Here is a 22044-nt window from a genome sequence, read left to right as displayed (position 1 = left end):
GACTTCAGTAACATAACTTTTGTTTGATTCTGAAGACACGAGTTTTATTCCGTAGTGCCACTTTAAAGTACTCAACAAATACATTAGAAATTTAGATCGTATCACTGCACGTTTCAACACTTGGTAGTGATAAAACGTGAGGTAATTATGTTTCGATTGAGAAAGCTTTCAGATAGCATTTTTGTCAACTGCTAGTTCGGAAACATGGACAGTTTACAGCTGACTCATTAATATGAACTGGAAGAAATAATTCTGCGACCAAGTTTGGAGATTGTATCGCCAATAGACCTCTACCCGAGAAACGTCATCATGACGTCGGTAGACAGACTGAAACCGAAACAAATCGTAAGGGGAGGGCTGGATTCCACGAATGGGTACTTGTTCGCTGCCTCCTACTGAAAAAAAAAAGAAAAGAAAAAGTAGTAATCCCATCAAGACCACGACTTTTGTGCCCGACCTTGTTCGCCCCTAGCTTCGAGCGTAGTTCAACTCTACCAGATTGGTGGCGCTGTCGAACACTATGACCTCGTTTGTTTACAAACTGGGAGAGGTCTATTGGGTACTTGACAGAAAAGTACTAAAGAGAAGTAAGAGAGATTTAAGAAGTACTTAAAGCTTAAAGTGCTTCTTAACATACTCAAGTACTTCCCGTCACTGCCTTTACAATACCAGCATTCTACTGCACGTCAGATAGACTGCGCTCAGACTTCGCTGCCTTTATGATACCAGCGTTCTACTGCACGTCAAATCGACTACGCTCAGACTTCGTCCATTTGCATGCCAGAAGTGACACGCAACACGCTTAGCGCTCGGAAATTGCAACGCCGGAACCCGCGCTGGATCACGTGACCGTTGCCACCCGAACATGAATGCCAATAATTTTGTGGTTGTAGTCGCTTGGGGGATCACGCTGGGACATCGCGATCGCTCGTCTTCGGGTTTCGTCATCTATTAACCCACGTAAACTTCGACGTGCGGGCCCTCGCAATGCGGATGTGACGACACCCGTTATAGTCGGGCAACACGATGCCCGGTCGTATTGAGGCCGGGCGCAAAAAGTACTAGCTGTCAATATGCGAGATGTGGTAAAAACAAGACAAAAAAAGAAAAAGAAAAGAGAAAAGAACCGCCCGAATTCACCACAAGTTAGCACTGGTTCGTGCACTCCTGGGCGAAAAAAAAAAGAACCAGCCGAATTCACAAGTTAGCAGAGGTTCGTGCACTTCTGTGCATAAAAAGAAAAAAGACAAGCGACCTCTGATCAGCACACGCCCTTGAAGCCTTCCACTCTTTCAGAAACCACGTAAGTGAACGAGGGAAGTCGACGTCGCTTCGTGACGTTCGCAGTCCCGATGGGAGGACCTATCAGGTGATTCATCACTTAGTCCGCCAAATTCCAAGAGGCGTAGCAGCCAATGAGAGTTTGCAGCTGCTTTCCGAGAAAGACTGCTGACATCACCCGAAAAGATCGGGCAGGGTCACTGGTTACTTCCTCGGGGCTTTCTGTAAGTTTGATTGTGCAGTGACGATATACCGCACAAAGCAAATATTGTGCATGGTGGTTTCTTTTAAAGGGACTGTGGTGTCCGGGCACGTAGGTATGACACTGATGCGGTAATGCTCGTCACCGCTTCACGGTCAACTTGGCCTTGATCCGAACCACTTTCCATATTTAAAAAATGAAGGAAGATTAATGTAATTAATGCAGCGGAAATGCGTTAGCATTCAGCCGGCCCACACACTATCACTATCCCCCCAAACTACCACTAACTGTTACTAACTACACAGCCACAACAGCGGGGCAAGCCTTCTTCCACGTCAGCGGCGTGTTTTGAAACGCCGCGTCCGCTCTTCCTCAGTCTCGTTCGCCCGCTTTCGGCGCCGAGCAGCGACATCCGCTGCCTGACGTTGCTTGCGTTCCTCCGTTTCGGCAGCTCGCCGCCTTCGCCCCGAATCCGTCTTCTTTTGGCGCCTACTTGACCCGGCACTCGTACTCGGTTCGCACTCCATTATGTACTTGAATTCAGCCCATATGCGCCTTGCCCATCCGCAAGTTCAGATTTGCCCCCGTACCTGGCGCGCCGCCAAGACCGCTTCTGCAGACGTGCTCCTCTCCGTTACATCACCAGCAGTGGCCCGCATACATTGGCTTCCGCCTCCGTGACCTACTTTCCCTTACTCTCAACTCTCCGCTGCCATCCTATCTCATGCGGCCTACTTCCCTCTCCACGTTGTGACCGGATCGACAACTTTTCCCCTTGAAACGCCCCTTTTAAAGATTCGCACTCCCCATGATAACGTAAGCCAGGCACGCGAATGGGAGCGCTGCACAGGAGATAGTCTCGGAGGTAGTCTGCTTCAAAAGTCCTCGGTAAACACGCAGAATTTCGCTTATCAGGGCAAGTTCTGACATGATCATGTTGCGTGGAGTACTGTGTTGCGTTCATCACTGTACGAACACGACCGACGCTGACCAGAAACATTCCGCAAGCAGATCACAGAGTACATGTCATCCACTAGTATTCCGGCTCGTTCGGACGCCAAGGCTACCAAGGTCCCTCCAGACGCTCCCTAATTGGTCTCGTCCGCGCCAAAGGGCGTTCACTGACTGGCCTTGTGCGGGTGACTTCCAGAGACTGAATAATCTCAATATGACACCTGTTACATCAAACTGCTCAGGAACAACGCCACAGACTCCCGTCGGATTTTCGTCGTTATCAGTGATGGACGATGAGTAAAATGCCAGTTCCAGAATCGACCGGGACGGACGCCATAGTCCCTTTAAGTATTCCATTTGTTCAGTGTTTCACTGGCCCAAAGAACAAGCTTCGCCATTTCCTTACGAATAGTGTACACCAAAGGTAACCATACATTGAGCTTTGAGAGGAACACAAATTCTTAAATACAGTGAGAAAAAACAACCAAGGATTCCACGACTGCGAGCAAAAATGTACTTGGTACACCACTGTATGAATGTCACAACAAGCATCACTTTATTAGCCAACTTTGTGCAGATCATAGTAGTAATCACGTCACACAGTAACAGCATAAACCACTGTGGAGCGAGAAACAGACAGGTAAAAAAGAAATCAGGTTAAAATACCCAAAGGCAGCCAAGTCACTCTCGGTTGCGGGACGACCTCCAGATTGCGCACCCCATCACAACCAATTCGGAACAACATGAGGTCGAAGACTACCGTGTCCTTTTGAGAACCTTCAAGGATGCAGTCACGAGATTTGTTTGCGTGCGTCTCGGCAAGGGCTTACAGTTTATTTTCAAAACCTAGGCCTGGACTTTTATAATAGCCGCCTCCAGTCAGACGGCTCAGTAGATTACAACTGAGAGGTCCTCGTGGTTCTCCTGACCACTTCGTACTTACATTGTAACACACTGAGTGAGGTCATAACGCTAATCAAGAGCCTCGTGACTGCAGACTACTCACTCCAATCAAATGGCAGATGGGCGAGTGGACCTGCCAGACTTCAAGGGCCATGTCACGATAATATATAACAGTTTCCAATCACTGAGAACTGCAAGACAACTGATCGCCCTTTCCCTCTCAATTTGCAAACAGTGAAAAAATTTCACAATGCTCATGAAAAACTATTTGGCAGACTCTCAAGAGAGTCGGAGAACTACCTAAGAGAGGTGCCGTGAAAGCAATTCCGAGAAGTCTTGATGATGGCGTACTTTGGTCCTTTACTATGAGGAATGGAGCTAGGATACCTAAGAAATGCTTCGTGAGTACAATGCCCAAAACAAAAGCACGAATAAACAGCCCGGTAGAGAGAGAGTGTGCCTGTAGACATGGACAAATTCACATCAAGCAAAGCAAGGTTTGAGCATCTACCTATGTCATGAGGCAGGACAGACTATGTTCTTTTTTTTTTTTTCACTCCAATATATAGTAACACAGCTCACTTCTATGGGAAAGGAAAACAACTCATCAACCTACAAGAAATGCACTGCTATCTTTGTCCGTGATGCACTACTTTTATTTTACATATGTATAAGCTTTCCCAAACCATACCTGAAACTCATGTTCGGGTAAAAGTGTCTATTGCTTCACTAGGAGAGATCTGTACCGCTAATGTGTTTCTCAAGCTGTAAACCGCTGAATGTGTCTAAAATGAAAGCCCAAAACAACTCGAGACTCCCTCGGGAAGATCAGTTCTCAGTTATTTTGTGTTTACACTACGGAAATATCTCCAAACAAATCAGCAGTAAATGTTTAATCATAATTTCCAGGCCTGCTACAATCTATCCTATTCCAAAGATGTTTAAAAAAGAAGAGTAGAGAAAACACATACGTGCTTCTGCACTTCAATAAAAGAGCTATGCAGATCAAGTACCAACCACCCCAAGTTCATCTGGTTTACAGCAAAAAATTCACATTTCTTTTGTGCAAATTTTACAAAGTCATTTGGAGGGCAAAACAGACAGGTACAAATGCCCCTTGCTGACAGATAGTGGTGGCACATCACCAATGTATTTCAAGAGCTTCGTAACTTAAAAACCAGCACCAAAGTGTCTCAAGACACACTTTGCATGCACAAATTAAAAATAAGTAAAGGCAGGGATAAAGGAAAGGGTGATGCTCCTTCTCAAAAGAACCTCAGTATTCTTCATCCCCATTGGCTGGTTCCGGTGCTCCCTCTTCAAGCCCTTCTTCGGGAACGGAGAAGCCCTCCTGAAAATTTTTTCGGTGTTTCCAGCATGAGCTCTCAAGGCTATAACTTGGCACAGGATTTGCAACTGCGTCCCTATTGAAAGTCCCAACAAATGCTGATAAAAAAAAAAAAATTGTGACAAGAGCAGAGTGGGCCAATTCGCAGGGCTACGTTTCACTATTGTGCAGTCCGCCACCTGTTGGTAGCATATCACTTGTAGCACAGACAATAGGAGCTCTCCAAGCAGAGGCTTCTGGATAAGCTGACTACTAGAGCAAAGCAGAGCACCAAGCAAGCAGCACACACAAAGCTACAAGGTCCAACACCTGGTAGACAATTTTTTATCCACTAGTCTGTTTTCATGTTGCAAGCCATGTGCTTGGTAAGGTACAGTCACCGCCCAATTCTTCCAACTCCGAGAATTCAGACTTTCGGACAAACTTATTGGTGCAGCCAATGCAGCCAACACGTTACCCCAGGCTTGTACCAGATACTCACAAAAAGTATTTAAGTTCAGTTACTGAGTAAGTTACGAAGTAGAGTACTAAATACCCAATCTTGACAAGTATTTGTGATAGCCACTCTTAAAAGTAGCTCGTTACTTTCAATTTACTTTGACGTCACAGTTGGAATTCACTCAGAAAAGAAATAAGAAGAGCGTGAAGTTGAAAATGGCATTACCAAAAACCCGTATTAGCTCGCAGGAACAACTGCTTTTCAAAATTACTATCCGATAGCCTGCTCCGCTTTTTTTTAAACACAATACCCCCCAATACTGAACAGGCGCTCTACAGATGCGAACAGAAATGCTCCACAGAAGAAACAGAATTTACTATCGTTTTTCTCCTTATCGTTTTCTCTAACTTCATACGGAGCTATTAATATTTTACGTGTGCACCCTCGCTCTGGCATTTCGACACAGGTCTCCTATACTGCTTCATAGGGGTCTCATAGTTTACCCGCATACCCCCTTCAGCACTACCCATCACCTCATGCATGCTCCCAAACCAGGGGCGTTGCACGCTACCCCTTCCCAAGGAACGTGGATGATGCTAAAGCCTATGTACAGCTCGAAGCAGAGTTAACTTAAACGTGCCTCCGGCCTGCGGAGCCGGAAGAGAGCCACCCTAGAGGCGCTTACGAGAAAATAAACGGTAAGAGTGTTTCGACTGTCCCAGTTTGCTGCGGGGGTGTCCGCCTTGGCATGGGCTGTTGACTCAGCATCACATCACTGTCCGCTGTTATTATCATTGCGACGTTTGTTTGGTTTTGTGGCGATTACGTAGAGGAGTATGCTGGCCAATATCGCAAGGGTGCAATGGTAATGGAATGCACAGTCAACAGCTCATGGCAAGGCGGACATCCCCGCAGCACAAGTGGGACAGTCGAAACACTCTTTCCCTTCATTTCGCCTAAGTGCTGCTAGGGTGGCTCTCTTCCCGCTCCGCTGGTCGGAGGCGCGTTCAAGTTAAGTGTGCTTCGAGCTGTACAGCACCAAGCGCATTGCAGAGACATAGTAGAATCGTTCGCTCGACCCGAGTGTCATGCACAGAGAAGTATGCGGTACCTTCAAAGTAACTTGAAAAGTGAGTAGAAGTTACTGAAAGAGGTATTTAAGTTAGATTACTAACGTTTTTGATGGTTCCTTAACAGAATGGCTCACTTTTTTCGTACACATTTCGGCTCGAGATTGCTCAGCTCTTCAGACCACCACTATCCCCAAAAACTGGATGAACAGCAGAACAGATTGGAACAGAATGTTTTGTGGGTGGTCGCACAAACATGCGTGAGCCCGCGTGTGCTCGACTGCCGCACCCCAAATGTGTAGCCACAGTTCAAACGTTCGGAGGACAACATTCTGAAACACTGTCCTCTACGTCAAGTGGGGAAGGAGGAGGAGCCGCTGCGGTTGATATGCTAGGTGAGATGGCAGCATAAGCAATCAGGCCACGACGTTGACAACGCACACACACCCAGACAGTCAGCATTGTCCTTGGTGCACAGTGCGAGAAGCAGCATCAGCAAAATGTGGAATGGGTCAGCGTAGGAGCATAGTGAGGGGTGAAGTGCTCAGAGGGCTTCTGCACACCCTAGCAAGCCATAGTCAGGCAAGCCTCTAACATGCAGAAGCAGCCTCTAGCAAGTAGGAATTTATGCATAGTGGCTCGCAGACGCAGAAGCATGTGGGAACACTTATCATGCTGCAGTTCATTGCATTTTGATACCAGTTCTGCTTCTTCTGCTCTTTCCCTTCTTAAAGGGGGGATGTGGCTCTTAAAACCAAACCATGTATCTTATCTTGAATTTTAAAGAGACTTTGCAGTCGTATGTATTTTGACATGCTGGCTCGACGTTTTATGTATCTCAGTTAAAAAAAAAAAAAAAAAACTGCTGCTACACAATGTTAGAGATGAATGTTCACCGAAACATTCTGAAAAGAGGATTTTCACGTAGCTACGAGGCGACTGCAGGGGTGATGCTATTTTCTTTACATAAAATTTTTAGTGGCAATACGCAAAGCCAGGAATAGTCAAAATAGATGACCTAGCTATATCCTTCTGCTAAGCACTGTAAACCGCACACTAAAATCTCAACAACAGAAATAGCTTCACCACCTGGATGATTTATTCACGAATATATCTGTACCAATCTCATTAGAATCGGTCAAATACAGGCAGAGAGAGAGAGATTAAAAATAGATTGGTGATTGGCTCAAAAATGCAAACTGAGAAAACGGCACTCAAAGGTTATGGGCAACAGGTGCTCAAAATGTGCCATAGCTAAACCCGCGTGGGAGCCACGACTTCAAATGTACTGGCAAACGAAAACTGTCGAATCACCAAGGAAGTGGCAGTGCGTTACTCTGTTTGGGTGCTAGAAGAGTTCAAAGTTATGGGACATCTGGGGAGTGGTATAGTCATGTGGACACAAATACGTATATCGCTTTTATTAATATTTTGAGATTGAATTTCTGCAAAATGCTTCATGAATTGATAGTTCAGACAACAAACTTTGCAATAAAATTGTTTCCAAAAATTTTGAATTTTTTTTTGCCCATCTCACTATTTTTAAGAGCCACAGCCCCCGCCCCCTAACCGACACTTCATAGTATCATGTGGTTTGCAGTTATACTGTATACAATTTATAGTCACTGCTCACGTATTCGGGTTTATAATGATTGTGCCTTCTAATCGTATTTGTTGATGTCACAGGCATACAATGCAAAAAGGCGAAGTACAGAACATATTCTTGCGACTGACAACTCATGCTTTTTGCTTATTGTTTACAGACGTTTTTCAGACAGGTTTCTTCTGAGGGTATTACAAAAGAATATACGTGTTGCCAGTAGGGCACAGAGTTACACGTCTACATAGTATTTTGACGCAAGATTCAGAGCGGTTGAAGCGAATCACAACATATTGGCGTGTACATCACAAAAACGAGTACAGTAAAACCCGCGGAAAACGATCCCGACGCCCTCACGCTCGGGGACCAGCATTTGCAGCGCGATGTCGGGCGTTGCTTAATTCCGCGACTTGCGTGACACTATGGGTATGGAAATCCAGGAAGATGCACCCTTACTCATCGCGCCCCTTTCGGTACGGAAGACCCGCACAGGAATTCGAGTTCCCTTCGGAGACTGTCAGTCGTACTCTGGCGACCCACGGTTCAAGACATTTCTGCCTTGACACATTTATCGGTACCTCTCTCAACGAAGGTGTTCCAGCCGAAGGAACGGAAAGCAACGGACGCAGATGTCAAGTCAGCGATCATCGAGGTTCATCACTGTGTAACAAGGGTGGCGTCCATCGTGCGAAAGGACGGCATACTGCAGTCGACAGTGTCGACGATACTGAAGGCCAAGGAGAAAAGCAGCCGGTGACAGCGCAAGCAGGCTTCATGCTGCTGAAGAATTTTATCATGGAGTGCAGGCTGCCTGCTCATTATGTAGCCCATCTCGATGCAGTCGAACCTGACGTTGTGCACATCTACGATGGCAACCAAAAGCAATCGAAGCTATCGAGGTACCTTCAATAAGGTATTGGTATTTCCACCCCCTTTCCTAGCATCAAATGTTACTGCGCCTCGCGGGATAACGCGGAGTGTACGACTACCGTAGGATGAGGCTAACCCAGGTCAGCCCTCCTCTAGCGATATCCTTCGCGTAATGATTTAATTAATGATAACCCATTTACCTATATCGTTATACGCGGGTTTCACTGCACATGCCAAGACAGAAGTACGGATGAACCAAAAGTACCAACATAAATTCTTGACATACTATTTCGTTCGACCGGTCTCAAATTAGGTGTCACTGTTTATTCCACGAGGTCCCACATATGATGGAACTGTCAATAGGGAAGCCAATTTCCGTCAGTGTCGCAAGGACAAGCTTGATCCAGCGAACGACAATATTAATGGGCATGACAAAAACGCAAAGTGATAAGAGAATGCTGTTACTTCGCATTTATTCCAAGGTGAAGGCGATCTCTCAGTATTCCTCCAACTCATCCGGGCTTACCTCCGTTGCGTACAGGATCTCTAAAATTTGTTCCACCGCCTCGGACTTTCCCTCCTTCTGTTCATTTTCTTGACAAAGGACTTCGATGTCTCTCAGCTTGCCATAGTAGAAATCTCTCTCTTTCTCCAGTCCGTCCACAGTGACTTTCAGGTCTGCAATCTACAAACACAAGTCCTGAATGACTGACAAATCTTATAGCTGGCATTGGCACATTTTGGGAGTCTGTACACTGTCACTGTTTTCGGTGCGTTGTCACCACTGTCAAATGTGTACGACGAACATATCACGCGCGTGTAAATGCAACAGCGGATATCATCGCACGCAGGCAACCACAGGCGCAGCAGGGCACAATTACAGGCATCGTTAAAGCCTTGAGTTTTCCGCGAAATATCGTGGAATCCTTCGTCTGGCACAGAATCCCTTATTTTTAGGGGTGTGAGGACGTTTGAGTTATCTAATTCGAATCAAATATCAGTAGAGCCTGAAGTTTTCGGGAAATATTTTTTTCTAAATTCGGGGGGGTAAAAATCGGGTAAATAAACATGTGCACTAAATTCATGCAAATTCGGGTGAAAAAACTTCCAGTAGGCTAAATTTGGAGGGAAATCTGGCTCAGTTACTCAAAGTAAGTGTAGTGGTTTGGTACAAACGGTGATGTAACTGCATTTGCTGCCAAACAAGTAAGTTGGTGCATTCCTACAGACATCCAAGTGAGGGCAATTGGCCAGGCAAAAATCGGGTTTCACCCTAAAGTGGCAACCTTCAATTCGGGGTGCAAATTCAGGGAAGAATCGGGTAAAACTCTAAAACTTCAGGCTCTAAATATCAGTCACTTGAAGCATTTCATTCGCGAATCAATTACCCAATATTCGGACTTCCGAATATCCGATATTCGCCGAATATGAAAGACACTTCCCGAAAGTCTGCGTCACCCTAAGTTTTCCCTGCACGAGGTGAAGCCCGCTTTACGAAACTGCCCATGCTGCTGGAACAGCACAGAAAGATTGTAGTTTAGCATAGGATAACGTTAGACCAAGTTTCTTGAGCATACTTCGCATAAGGAAGGGACGGCGTCCCTCCCGTGTGCAGTTTAGCTGTGGCAGTGGAAAAGTTTGATTTGATGTCTGGGAGTTTGCCTTTAAAGACTTAAATAATGCCTGCAACCCAGAAACAAAAAGGGTGTCCTGTATCTTCCACAGGGCATGTATTCCTTCCCATAATTTTCCTATAAAGTTCCTATAAACTCTGTAGATGCTTGAAAGATCTTTCAGCAAGTATAAAATGATTCCAGGTGACAGACCTTTGTCAGAGGAGAACTCAAGATATCATGTATGTAATGCTGAGCCACAACAGTGCTTTCAATGTGTAATTTTATAACATATATTTTTTTCCCCACATTATCCAACAATATAAAGTGTTTCGCATTTCAAGCAGCCGTTGACTCGCAGAATTTTGAATTCGCAGCAGAACCAGGGGCCTTCGCCATCGTTAGTTTAATTTTATGATCACTGGATTTTTGAGACTGCTGTATCATTCCGAAGCTTTTCCTGTCACTGAGAAGTCCGGAAAATCGTCCGGCTACTGTACTCTCAAATCAGAACAGATCGTTGCTTCCTAGCCACTCTTTCATCTATCACAACCATTCTAAACGTACAGGTTCTATAACACACAGTAATTGGCGCCGTCCCACGTGTCTGACACAGACTGAACACCACATTTCGCGGTACCCACGGGCGAGGACATCAGACACGCACCTGTGCCGTGAGCTCGTCGAGCTTCTGGGTGTCACAGACCCCTCCGCCAGGTATTCTGGTCGCCGCCCCTATCGGTTTACTTGGAACCGTACTCCTCGACACTGGCTTTGTTGCATGGACTACGAGGAAACGGTACACGGTTAGGAAAATGCTTCGGTGCACCAAGCTCTGCATTGAAACTCTCGAAACTCCTACCTGGCCGCGTCTGTGACCTTAACGAGCTATTCCCAGTGGCACGTGGAGGTGCCATGCTTGAACTGCCCACGGATACGTTGGCCCTGGCTTCCACTGGGTCGTAGTCCTGCCCATCGTAGGCGTAGTTGGCGTCAAAGAACTTCTTAAACCACTGCACAAACTCAAAGTTGTCCTGGAATCTGCCTTTCACGAGACGGTCGACGGGGATGTTCTGGAAGAGTCGTGGTTGCAAACGTTTGCATTAATGAGCTGGAGACGGCGCGAGACATTTTCTCGAGTAAACTTTGCGTAACGGATTGTGCCCGAAACTGCTTGCCCCCATACAGGGGGGACCTCAACAATGTCCCCTTTTCAAGGAATTGAAAGGGTTCGGAACTGGGCGGTTCGCCCCTTCCGTGACCGCTCGTCAGCAGAGAGCGGATTTCTGGACACTAAAAGAATGCGCGTCAGGTGCCTCAAAAGTAGGGTTGTGCCAACAGAATCTGGGAATCCCAGGCAAGGATTCGAAATTTGGGAATCCCAATCCCCAAAACGGCACCCTATAGGAACACTATGTAAAGCCCTACACATGAAGAAATATTTGCAGATAGAGCTATTGCCTCTTTTCTCCAGGACTGAGAAATATAGTAAGGTAAAAAGAAAGAAAGAGGAAAAAGGGGAACAAAGCCAGGTGTTGCAAAACACAGTAGAAACACACCAAGGCAACGTCTGCAAGCGGAGTTCCATGAAATGAGCACAGTTACACCTTGCAACCAGATGGCCGCAATGCTCCTTCAAAGGTGCGAAACTTTGTACTGGTTCACAAACCTTTTGCCAAGAAAGTACTACTGCACTAAACATTCCTTACTTTGTCTACGCCAACTTTCTTGAATACTGCCTGCAGGACCTTGAAATTTTGGATGTATTCATGTTCCAAGTTCGTTCTGAACTTCACTTTCCTCAAGTTGACAGATCCTAACATCAGGAAATCATTGCAGAAGCATCAGTGAGTGCAACCGCGGTAGTAGAACCCTCATTTCACTGCACCTATCATTATCTCGAGTGCGACTACGTACCTGGAAAAAGCATGTCCATGAACTGGCAGTAGGCTGCCCCTGAAAATGAATGGGGGGGGGGGAACACACGTCGCTTAAGAAACAAGACTGCAGAAGGCCACGGGTTGGTCTGTTGTACTCTCGCGAAGCCCGCAAAACTCACCAGAACAGAGCTCCTCAATTTTGGTGTAACGTGTCTTGAGGCTGCCATTCACCCAGTTGAGCATGTCGTGCCTACTGAGATTTTCTGTTGTTGCGCTCGTAGAGTGCACATTGACACACAATGGCCCTGTATCACCCATTGCGTCTTCTGCACCTACACAGCAAGAAGAAAAACGCTCTGCATTGCACTTCATATTCGATTAAGTTAAGGAGATGGACCACAATTGCAGTTTATTACTGCCTACGATACGGCGGAAAGCCAAGTCCAAAGAAGCTTTGTGAACATTTGTATGTCAATTGCTCATAGCCCGCTCCTTATGCACAATATTGCCAGTTATTGTTCATTTATGTTTGCTTGCTTGAGTTAGAGTCATGTTTTAATTTTCCTTGTCTTTCATGTTGTGATGTTGTTTACCATAATGCCTATGGGCATTGTAGGTATACTAATAAATCAATTTAAAAAATAGGAGGAGCACACACACACAAGGGAGAGAAAAAAAAACTTTGTAAGGCAGACGATTTTGTGTCTTCGACATAAAAGCACAATGAGGAGAAAAGATTAAACATACACTTATGAATACAAACACTTTTTGGTACTCCTTGCCTCATTAAATAGAAAAAGAGAAAAATGCTCATTCCTGCCTATTGCCACTCAAGACCAGAGACAGATCCTGGATTTTTCTGAGAGGGGGGTCCTGCCTTGGAGAGCATGCTATTACACTACCAAGGTCAATTGAAACTATGTAACGACTCAAATTGAGGAGGGGAGTCAGGACCCCCCCCCCCCCAAAAAAAAAACTGCCCCTGCCCAAAACAACACGAGAAACTGACAAAACGCAGGAATGGTTTTATTTTAGACACAGCAGTGGGTATTGAAGGTGCTTGCATGCATAAGTGAATATTTCGACTCGTGTAATTCTTAAAAATCGAACGCAAGGTCACGTGTATGTAAACCACCTATTGACCACAAGCCTTACACTTGTGTTACTATGTGGTTACTCCTTCCACATAACCCAAATTGCAGCCACAGAAATGCCGGCTACATACAAAAGTATAAGAGACAAATCCCCCTGCTCAACATGCAGGTTATCCGACTAGCATGACTTATTTCCGACCACACGTGCCATGCTTCACACCCCGATGGGTGCAAAGCAACAAAACAATGTAGCACATGTTGCAGCTGCCAATGAAGCAGAACGCCAGCACTTCCCACATGCTAATGAATGACAAATGAAAGTTCCACCCAGCAGAAGCAGACAGTGGGTGCCACTGGGACACCCACACGTACGCAAGGTGCTACAGGAAAGGGTCAGAAAGTAGTCTAGCATCTCATTACAAATGGGACTGCTGCAGTCACACACGCAGTCTGACAATATGAACAAGACCTTGTATGCCACACTTGTCTGGGAGGTGTGGCTGACCAAACAGTGGGTGACACATATGGCTATGAGGCGTGCCGGTTTGTTAACGCATTTTAAGTGTGCAGGTTAAAATAGAGTGCTCCTGAAAGTTGCACAATTTACGTGGACCGTATAAAGTATAGTGGAATCAACCTTTCTTTTGAAAAGACAATTTTCGCAAAGGAACGATACACATTACCCCCGTGCTGCATGGCTTGAAAGCTATTTTTAATCACGCGAGTCAAAAGCGAGCACGAAAGCATATTTCCAGCTAAGTTTCGCATGAGTGGGGGGAAAAAACCGGATCTACAACGCTTTCTGAAGTTTTTCACAATGAGAGCAACTATCAAAATAACCGCCTCGGAACACGCTCGCCTAATTACCGGCAGTGTCGGACTAAACGAGCCTGTTCATGCGATGGAAGCTGATGACAGGCGAGTCGATGTCAACCATCGTGTCCTGACGCACTCTGTTTGCCTGATCCTATCGGGTACGGAACACCATGCGAGGACTTACAAAACGGATGTCGTAACAATGGATGGCAGCTGCTCTGTCTTTACACGTGACGACGATACCATATTCTAACACCAAGTTACAGTCAGTTTACACGGGTACTCTTGCCTTGACGATATAACATTTCGCCTTACACAGCATTCTACCATTTGCCAAATCCTGAGCAGCGGACTCGCTGCATGAGCGCACATGTTACTTAGAGATACGCCGTTTCGTCAAAAGGTCCATTCCTACGTTACTTTTACCACATGCACACTTATTTCGTACACATTTGTTCTGACTATACTGATTAAAAATGAAGCAAGTGACAGCTGCAGTAGGGAGAAGGATGAAACGATGCTAAGCCTATGTGCCGGTTAAGACGTTTAATCCACATTGTGCGCACTTCACAGAACAAGAAAGAGGAACATTTCCACTTACTTGAGAGTAAAATGAACAAACAAAAGCGAATGACTTCTTCACAAGAGGATTTTGTGTTAAATGAACGCTAACTTTCACTTGACACTTCACCGTCCCCTCCTAGAGTTGATATAACATCACAGCAGTGAAGGTTTTAAACAGTTGCGATAAAACCTGGAGTTCTCCGTAATTACATCTTTAGTATTTAGAATTACTTTTGAAAAAATTATTACTCTGGTTCAAAGACATGACTGTTAGCTTGTTTTTAAAATTCGAATACTACTAATTCACCGCGGAACCATAGCTCGAGATAATCAAGATGGCCGCACGCATGGATGTCTGCAAGTTTCGGTGTTAAACTGCTGTGATCGTTGTGACCAAAATGACGAAGAACAAAAACCATCGTTCTGTTCAGAGCACAAATGACAGTAGCATACACAGCAAACTCTCTGTGGTCAATAGTGGATATATAAAAGATGACTTTATAGAATTTTTCTGCATAAAAAAGTGTCGCCGCTCGCCACTAATCAACAGGGGTTACTACGTCAGAGCGAAAACAGTCTCTTCCGTATTGGAAGCTTACTGCAAGAGCATGAAAAACAACAAGTGTCAAGTGTTGTCATTGGGGGCAGGATTCGACACAACGTTCTTCAGGTTAAAAGCAGCACACACACTTCCTTCTTCATGCCGTTATTACGAAGTTGATCTTCCGCAAGTTGTGCAAAAGAAATGTGAAGTAATCGCGAACTCACCACAACTGTCAGATTTAGCGGGCACTCCAACGGGCACTGGCGCATGGACGCACTACTGCGTTCTTACTCGAGATTTGGCCCAGACGGACGGCTTGAAAACGACTCTAGAAGAACGGAGATTTGATTTCGACCTTCCCACTCTCATTTTAGCAGAATGTGTCCTTTCCTACCTGGACGTTGATGACTCGAATGCGTTGATAAAGTGGACAACTCATGAATTCTCAAACTGTGCTTTTGTAGTCTACGAACAAGTCTATCCAAGTGATGGTTTTGGGATGTTCATGCTGCAGCATTTTGCTACACTGGGATCGCCTCTAAAGTCTTTACACAATTTTCCCGATCCATCGTCTCTAATGTCCCGCTACCAGTCGTTGGGATACGACGAGTGTAAGTGCATAGGCATGAACGACTTTTTCACTTGGTTAGATGACGTGAAGAGGATTCGATCGCTGGAACCCTTCGACGAATTTGAAGAGTGGCACGAAAAGTGCAACCACTACGCGCTTACAGTTGCGACTAAAGGGCGAGAGTTAGTCTCCCTCCCCTTCTTCAAGGATGCGGACCGCACACCAATCCCGTTGTTTTCTGCACCCATCAAACCTGCCTGTGTTTGGACGCATCACGAGGCACCCCAGGAATTATGGAGAGCCGCTCACAGCTCGGTTATTTTATCAAAAGATACTGTCCTTACAGTGTGCGGATTTGCAAACAGTGACGGGGTGCACAAGCGGGTCTTCACCCCTGTACTTACAGATTTAGAGACAAACACAACGCGACAGATTGAAATCGACAGCGAAGAGGCATTCGACGGACGTCAGCATGCTTGTGTCGTACGGTTCGCGGACGGCTCCATCTTCATCAACGGTGGACGAACCTCTCCGCTTCACGCATGCCAAGACGACATCATGCTACATCCATGTGGGGGAAAGCCAGATCGCTTTACTGCAACGTGTATTAAGCGTAACTCTGCACCTAAGCCAAGGTGGAGGCACACTCTAAACGTCGTACAGTCGCGCGGCAGAGAGTTTGCTTTCCTTTTTGGTGGACGGACACCTCACGATCCTGCCCTTAACGACTGCTACGTTTATTCCGCGACCAGCAACACTTGGACGGAAATACCCCATAGTGCAGAGACTCCTAGCAGACGACACAGTCACGCAGCTGTCACCGTGAACGACACAAAGGTTCTCGTCACGTGCGGACTCGGAGAGGACGAAGTTCCGTCGAAATCGATTTATTCTTACGATGCAGAGTGTGGTGCGTGGGAAGCGCTTCGAGTCAGTGGCGTTACGGAAAGATACAGTCACTCCGCACATTTTCTGTGGCCAAACTTGCTTCTGTTGGTTGGCGGTGTCAGTAGGAATCATGCCAGACCGTGTGGCGTTGGGGTCGTGAACCTGACCAGCGGGCAGTGCGTCGAGGTGGCTTTTCCCTGTCAGAGCCCCGAACGGCCAATAATGCTGTTCAAACACACAAGTGTGTTGTGCGAAGATGCTATCATGGTGACTGGCGGAGGCGGGAACTGTTTTTCATTTGGCACTCACTTCAATAAGTGGATTGTGAAGATAGATGTCAGAAGTTGTTTGTCAAACCTTTGACAACATTTTTCTGATCATTTGAGGGGTTGTTTTTCGTATTTTTCTATCCAAGCAAACCACTTCTTTTCAAAGAGCGCCACAACTTCTGCTGGTGGTGTATTGGCCTGAAAATGCAGGAATATTTGAGCCACAACTCTCGAGTTTTCGTAATAAAAAGTACCTTTATGATATCCGCGCAGTCTTCGGATCGGACCTCTTCGCTTGTGTCGGCATCCGCTGTCATCTCCTATGAGAAATTTTTGCAGAGACAGTTAGCTTGCAACAAAAATTTTGGGACTCTTACTTACCTTCTTAGCCAATTCACGAAACTCTGCAGCTGCACTGATTTCTTGCAATAGCTTGCTGATCTGGTTGGACATGTTTGTACTGGTAGTGTAGTGTATATACATTTATATATAAATGAAACAGAAGCTGTGTGATTTACCTTTTCTTGCTTCCGCAAGTTTTCGACCCTTGCGAATGACCTCTGTCCCGACATGCTTCCTTGATACAGCAGGCTAAGTTTTATATGAAGGCAGTTGACACTCGAGTCATTTGAAGAGGACCAGATCATGGATTTAGGTGAAGGTATAATTACCTGGTCTTGGTCAAGCATGCAGCAGCAGTGAGGATTACAGACAAATTTGAGATGGTTCGACAGCCACTGGCCTTTGCTTGTGACAAATAACACAGCGAAAGCCGGTACCAGAACTCTGAGGTCTCCGGATGAAAACAAATGCACTTGCAAAGTGCAGCCTGTTCATCTGAAATAAAAGTTTTGCACTGACGAGTTTTACGAACAAGTATGTAAATTTTTACCTAATTTATATGATTTACCTTCTTTTTTATTTCTGAAGTTGTGAATTTCCGATAATAGCCGCCAAACTATTACCCTGTGGTCGTTGTTTAGACAAAGTTGGTCCTAGTTCAACGAAAACCTGTCACATGCCAGAAAACAAACTCATGTATTTCGCATCATACTCACCAGCTCCTTAGATAACTCTAGCGCGGCGTCGTACTGCCCAAGCTTCAAGTAGCATCGGCACTTCCCTTCAATGCAATCGCGCTGAGCTGCAGTATTTGATGCCGGTATGTGAGCAAGGCATTTTATGTAGTAATCTAGCGCCTCCTTGTATTCTTTGTTGTAATACTTGTTGTCTGCCATATGTTTTGCGATAAGCAATTCCTCTTCTGCATCCCTAGCCACGGCTGAAGCAAACCACTGCAAGAAGCATTTCGAAACGATCGTGTCAGCTGAGCTCACGCATGAGAAACACATATAAATGCGGCATACGACCTTGTCTTTGCAGATCTTGGCTTCATAGTGCGATGGGAGACTTTGTGTTCTTTCTCTGCTGGCCTCAAAGATGTCGTTGTCAAAGTTGAACTCCATCACTTGAACAGTAACTGCGGCTAACTCAACTCGAAACTTCGGCCTTCGCGCAAAAGCATACAAAACGTCATGCCATGCTACCGGATGTAGAAGACCGCCGCCATGTTGATTACGTGATTCCATCTCTGGTGTGGTGGCAGTAAGTACTTCCGGTGTGCATCCACGGCTGTGTGGTTGTTTTTAGCTGTAGCTAAGTTCTATGAAAGGTTGAGCTTATATTATTCATCTGAGGACAAATACAAAATGGGATGTGACGGCGGAACTATTCCAAGACGCGACGAACTCGTTCGGACCAAGCAGAAGCCAGAACAGGTACGCAGCATATTACAAGCTGACATCGATCCGTGCTGTTTTCATGTTCATTTTGAATTTCTTAAAATCCGTCAACCTACACATTAAATAGTGATTGGAACGATGCTATGCTATCCTAGAAAGATAAAGACGCCGAGGCTGTAGCGAAATGGAAGCACTGTGCAATAACCCAGGAAGAGCTGAGATTGCCAGTTGTTTCCTGCGACTTGGGAAGGTAAGGCAGATTTTTCTGACATTACGCATTGATGTCTAACGTAACATTTTTACTCTTTTCGAGGCTTTACAACAAAGAAGCCGTGATTGAATACCTGCTCAACAAGGAGGCAACAAGTGACATTGCGAAACACATCAGGTCTTTGAAGGTAATTACTTCCTGGAAGAAAAAAAAAACACTCCTGCAAAACAAACTATTTGTTAACAGGACCTCGTTGAGTTGAACCTCACCGAGAACCCAACCTACCGACGTAAGGGTGCGGACAAAGGGGATGAATATGTGGATCACAGAGCATCTCGCTTTATCTGTCCCGTCGTGGGCTTGGAGATGAATGGAAAATATAAGTATGTTGTTTCATTGCAGTATTTTTCCACGCACACACACATAGTTAGCAGACCTTCATTGAACAGTGCCATTGTATCTATTCGTCAGATTCTGTTACCTTCGCCATTGTGGATGCGTTCTTTCCGAGCGTGCCCTCAAGGTGAAATCGGATGTTTGCCACAAGGTATAGTATGATTAAGAATTTTTGTGCATATGTGCAAAGTAGTTTACTGTGATTACTGCTTCAGTGTGGAAAGCCTTTCGAAGACGATGACATCGTTGTTCTGAATGGCACAGAGGAAGAACTGTCCGTTCTCGAAGAAAAAATGGAAGCCCGTAGACTGAAAGCAAAACTAGAAAAGGTCATTTTCTTTTTGTGCCATATAATGTGTCGTTATTGATAGGGAAAATGATGATCCCGATATCTGAAAAATGCTGATGTGCTAGTAAGTTTTAGAACTCTTTGCACATAAATTTTCAGAAGTCTAAAAAGCGTGCGACTGACATAGCCGTGGAGGATGGCAAAAAGAAAGTCAAGTTCGAAGAGCCGTCGAAGGCAACTGGCAAGTTGGTGAATGGTGAGTACAATAATCACACTGTTTTTCAGCAACTGTTATAACACGTGCACTTAATATGCAATCTTAGGAGGTGCAAGCACGAGCGAGGCAAAGGCAAGGCCCACAACTGGAACTTCCACCAAAATGATCCTGCCAGAAAAGGCGTGTGCCGGCTACAGCATTGCAAAGGATCCCAACACAAGCGAGGCATTGAAGTCCCTGTTCACAACACACAAGACAGCACTTAACCAAGAGAAAGCCCACTGGATCACTCATAATCCTCTCTATTATTAAAGAGTTCCTACTATACGACATCAATATGCCATTTTCTTGCGTATTGCTGAGGCTAATAATTCACAAAATCAGAGAGCTCCAAGTTGGAATGGATATTGCATCAGATTGCCCTTTTTACAAGCTGTGGCACGCAAATTTTTAGGTAGAAGTGCAAGAAGATGTAGGACATGTTAGCTGATTTGAAACATGTAAAACAATGCAAAACACACTTCATGCTGTCTGTGTCCGTCCTCGTCTGTCTCTCATACTGCTTCGACATGTTTCAGGCGGAAGTGGGATATCTCTCACAAAACATGTAATAAAAAGCATTATAAGCAGAGACATAGCTTCTTGTGCAAAGTGGAATATTGTCAGAATGAGAGTTTATGCTAACTTATCTCTGCTATATTGTTTGAGCTTTCATGTTAGATAAAGGCTCCATAACGTACGCACAGCATCTGTATTGGCATTGAGCAAGAATTGGCTTACCTCTACACAACTTTTTATGTTTCAGTTGAAGCTGTTCGGGATTTTATTTAAAAAAATCGCTTTTCATTCTCTTGTAAAACTTTATCCAGAAAGTTCCATTTTACCTCTTGTTCAACCCAACAGTTTGAAGCGGGGCAGTTTGCTTGATAAGTGATTTGCGGAGCTCTGGCATTGCAATCGCAGCACTCTGTCCTACGGTTTTATCACTATAGTCATTTATAAAAAGGTGCAAGCTTCAAGTACTGAAACATGGCTTTGCAGTGAAGTGCATTGATTCCTTATAGCCTCCCAGCAATTCTGGGAGCTGTAACACTGTTGCAGCTCCCCCTTCAAAACTCCGGACACCAAAATATTACTGTAGCCATATTTTTCTTTTCTTTTCCTGCATGCATTACCCTTGTTCTATGTGGATTGTGTCTTTGAAGGGCTAGTCTTTTACAGACCGACCAACTCCAAAATTTTCTTCATTCCTACTCTAGACCCGAACCAAACCAGTTCTTGAGAAATTCGCAGATACGTGTACCCTAATGGCAGATGTCAGACGTCGGGTTGGGTCTGTCTGTAGGAAATCGCAAATTAAGGGTGCTAAAACCGAAGATGAACAACACACACAATTATTTGTGCGTGCGTGCTCACACCTGTGTGTTTTCGTCTTCGGTTTTAGCACTTTTAATTCGAGGTGTCAGATGTCGAGGACACAAAATTCCTTGCTAACCCAAATTATGGACAACTGGAGCAATTCTGAATAAACCAGTAGGAGGGACCAATTAAAAAGGCGTCAAGACGAAGGTGAGAAGAGGGAAAGAGGAATATGGGCAGCTGTTGTTGCGATGAATAAACCCTTGGTTTGTCACTCAGTGCTCTGCGTGTCATCCTTCAAGTGTTTCCCTGCACATGGGTTTTAGTCATCCTAAAATAAGGCACCAAACAGCACAGTTTTTAACCCTTTTTAGCTTAATGTCCTGTTCGAAGCACGGTTTCTTCGGTTCGGCAAAAGAGCATAGTCACATATCCTCTTGACATAGTCCATGAAGTGGTGGTGGGAAAGGAGTTAGACACAAATGTGGTAGTACTCATTGCTCCAAAAAAATACACATCTATATGTCAGAAAGTTTCCAAAGCTACCTGCAATCAACAGCTTGTTTAACAACCATGGCACATTTTCTAGTGTATTTCTACTGTTGCACTGCCAACAATGGAGAATTTGATGACGTACGCTCTGGATGAATTCTGTTGCATTAGGCAGTTGTCCACTAGGGTCAGGCAGGACTAGTGGACACACACTCTGCACATAGGTGAACTGTCTGTGCATCTCCCTCATTTCCCTATTGCCCACGGAGCAATCTCACCGATTCCTCTCCCAAATAAGGGAGTAACGTCTCAAAGTGCTTGGAAACTTGTACGTGGTACCCTCAGTGGACCCGTGCCGGTCGACAAATATCCCTTAATGCTGCCTCGTGAGTGGACAGCTACTTTGTCACATGGTTTCTCCAAACTTACCCT

The 22044-nt window shown here is 45.2% G+C and overlaps 4 protein-coding genes across 5 annotated transcripts; 2 read left to right on the top strand and 2 right to left on the bottom strand.

Annotated features, from left to right (window-relative positions):
* Positions 1 to 2970: 2970 nt before the first annotated feature.
* On the bottom strand, positions 2971 to 14801 carry LOC135399090 (microtubule-associated protein RP/EB family member 1-like). The gene is made up of 8 exons (XM_064630781.1): positions 14672 to 14801; positions 12340 to 12492; positions 12198 to 12236; positions 11990 to 12096; positions 11143 to 11353; positions 10948 to 11066; positions 9194 to 9352; positions 2971 to 4691 (listed from the first exon to the last, which is right to left on the bottom strand). The coding sequence occupies exons 2-8, from the start codon at positions 12476 to 12478 to the stop codon at positions 4617 to 4619; spliced, it is 849 nt and encodes a 282-aa protein (XP_064486851.1). The 5' UTR covers positions 12479 to 12492; positions 14672 to 14801; the 3' UTR covers positions 2971 to 4616.
* A 162-nt stretch (positions 14802 to 14963) lies between these two features.
* LOC135399087 (tRNA wybutosine-synthesizing protein 4-like) lies at positions 14964 to 17414 on the top strand. The gene has a single exon (XM_064630777.1). The coding sequence runs from the start codon at positions 15033 to 15035 to the stop codon at positions 16998 to 17000; it is 1968 nt and encodes a 655-aa protein (XP_064486847.1). The 5' UTR covers positions 14964 to 15032; the 3' UTR covers positions 17001 to 17414.
* Positions 16055 to 18549, bottom strand: LOC135399088 (uncharacterized protein C8orf76 homolog). 2 transcript variants are annotated; one of them, XM_064630778.1, is made up of 8 exons: positions 18277 to 18549; positions 17965 to 18201; positions 17799 to 17901; positions 17578 to 17743; positions 17425 to 17497; positions 17288 to 17347; positions 17161 to 17226; positions 16055 to 17104 (listed from the first exon to the last, which is right to left on the bottom strand). In XM_064630778.1, exons 1-8 carry the CDS (start codon positions 18493 to 18495, stop codon positions 17015 to 17017), a joined length of 1014 nt encoding a protein of 337 aa, XP_064486848.1. In that variant the 5' UTR covers positions 18496 to 18549; the 3' UTR covers positions 16055 to 17014. The 2 variants fall into 2 exon arrangements, with proteins under 2 accessions (XP_064486848.1, XP_064486849.1); XM_064630779.1 differs by having other exon boundaries at positions 17817 to 17901; positions 18277 to 18544.
* On the top strand, positions 18514 to 20089 carry LOC135399089 (replication termination factor 2-like). Its single transcript, XM_064630780.1, has 8 exons — positions 18514 to 18684; positions 18804 to 18898; positions 18962 to 19046; positions 19106 to 19242; positions 19331 to 19406; positions 19471 to 19584; positions 19704 to 19800; positions 19868 to 20089. The coding sequence occupies exons 1-8, from the start codon at positions 18616 to 18618 to the stop codon at positions 20071 to 20073; spliced, it is 879 nt and encodes a 292-aa protein (XP_064486850.1). The 5' UTR covers positions 18514 to 18615; the 3' UTR covers positions 20074 to 20089.
* The last annotated feature ends 1955 nt before the right edge of the window (positions 20090 to 22044 follow it).

This window comes from Ornithodoros turicata, chromosome 6 (genome assembly GCF_037126465.1).
Source record: "Ornithodoros turicata isolate Travis chromosome 6, ASM3712646v1, whole genome shotgun sequence".
Classification (NCBI taxonomy): Eukaryota; Metazoa; Arthropoda; class Arachnida; order Ixodida; family Argasidae; genus Ornithodoros; species Ornithodoros turicata.
Note: the sequence above shows the minus strand (reverse complement) of the source record. Positions and strands in the feature narration are given on the sequence as shown.

What these genes read in the sequence shown, in the direction of transcription:
- LOC135399090 (XM_064630781.1), bottom strand. Translation starts at nt 12,478, where the DNA reads ATGGGTGATACAGGGCCATTGTGTGTCAATGTGCACTCTACGAGCGCA. An exon ending in AAGGTCACAGACGCGGCCAG is followed by an intron (nt 11,067 to 11,142) that starts GTAGGAGTTTCG and finishes GTTTCCTCGTAG; the next exon opens with TCCATGCAACAAAGCCAGTG. An exon ending in TCGACGAGCTCACGGCACAG is followed by an intron (nt 9,353 to 10,947) that starts GTGCGTGTCTGA and finishes TTGTGTTTGTAG; the next exon opens with ATTGCAGACCTGAAAGTCAC.
- LOC135399087 (XM_064630777.1), top strand. Translation starts at nt 15,033, where the DNA reads ATGACGAAGAACAAAAACCATCGTTCTGTTCAGAGCACAAATGACAGT.
- LOC135399089 (XM_064630780.1), top strand. Translation starts at nt 18,616, where the DNA reads ATGGGATGTGACGGCGGAACTATTCCAAGACGCGACGAACTCGTTCGG. An exon ending in GTTTCCTGCGACTTGGGAAG is followed by an intron (nt 18,899 to 18,961) that starts GTAAGGCAGATT and finishes ACTCTTTTCGAG; the next exon opens with GCTTTACAACAAAGAAGCCG. An exon ending in GAGATGAATGGAAAATATAA is followed by an intron (nt 19,243 to 19,330) that starts GTATGTTGTTTC and finishes TCTATTCGTCAG; the next exon opens with ATTCTGTTACCTTCGCCATT.
- LOC135399088 (XM_064630778.1), bottom strand. Translation starts at nt 18,495, where the DNA reads ATGGAATCACGTAATCAACATGGCGGCGGTCTTCTACATCCGGTAGCA. An exon ending in TAGAGTTATCTAAGGAGCTG is followed by an intron (nt 17,902 to 17,964) that starts GTGAGTATGATG and finishes TCGTTGAACTAG; the next exon opens with GACCAACTTTGTCTAAACAA. An exon ending in ACTTGCGGAAGCAAGAAAAG is followed by an intron (nt 17,348 to 17,424) that starts GTAAATCACACA and finishes ATGTCCAACCAG; the next exon opens with ATCAGCAAGCTATTGCAAGA.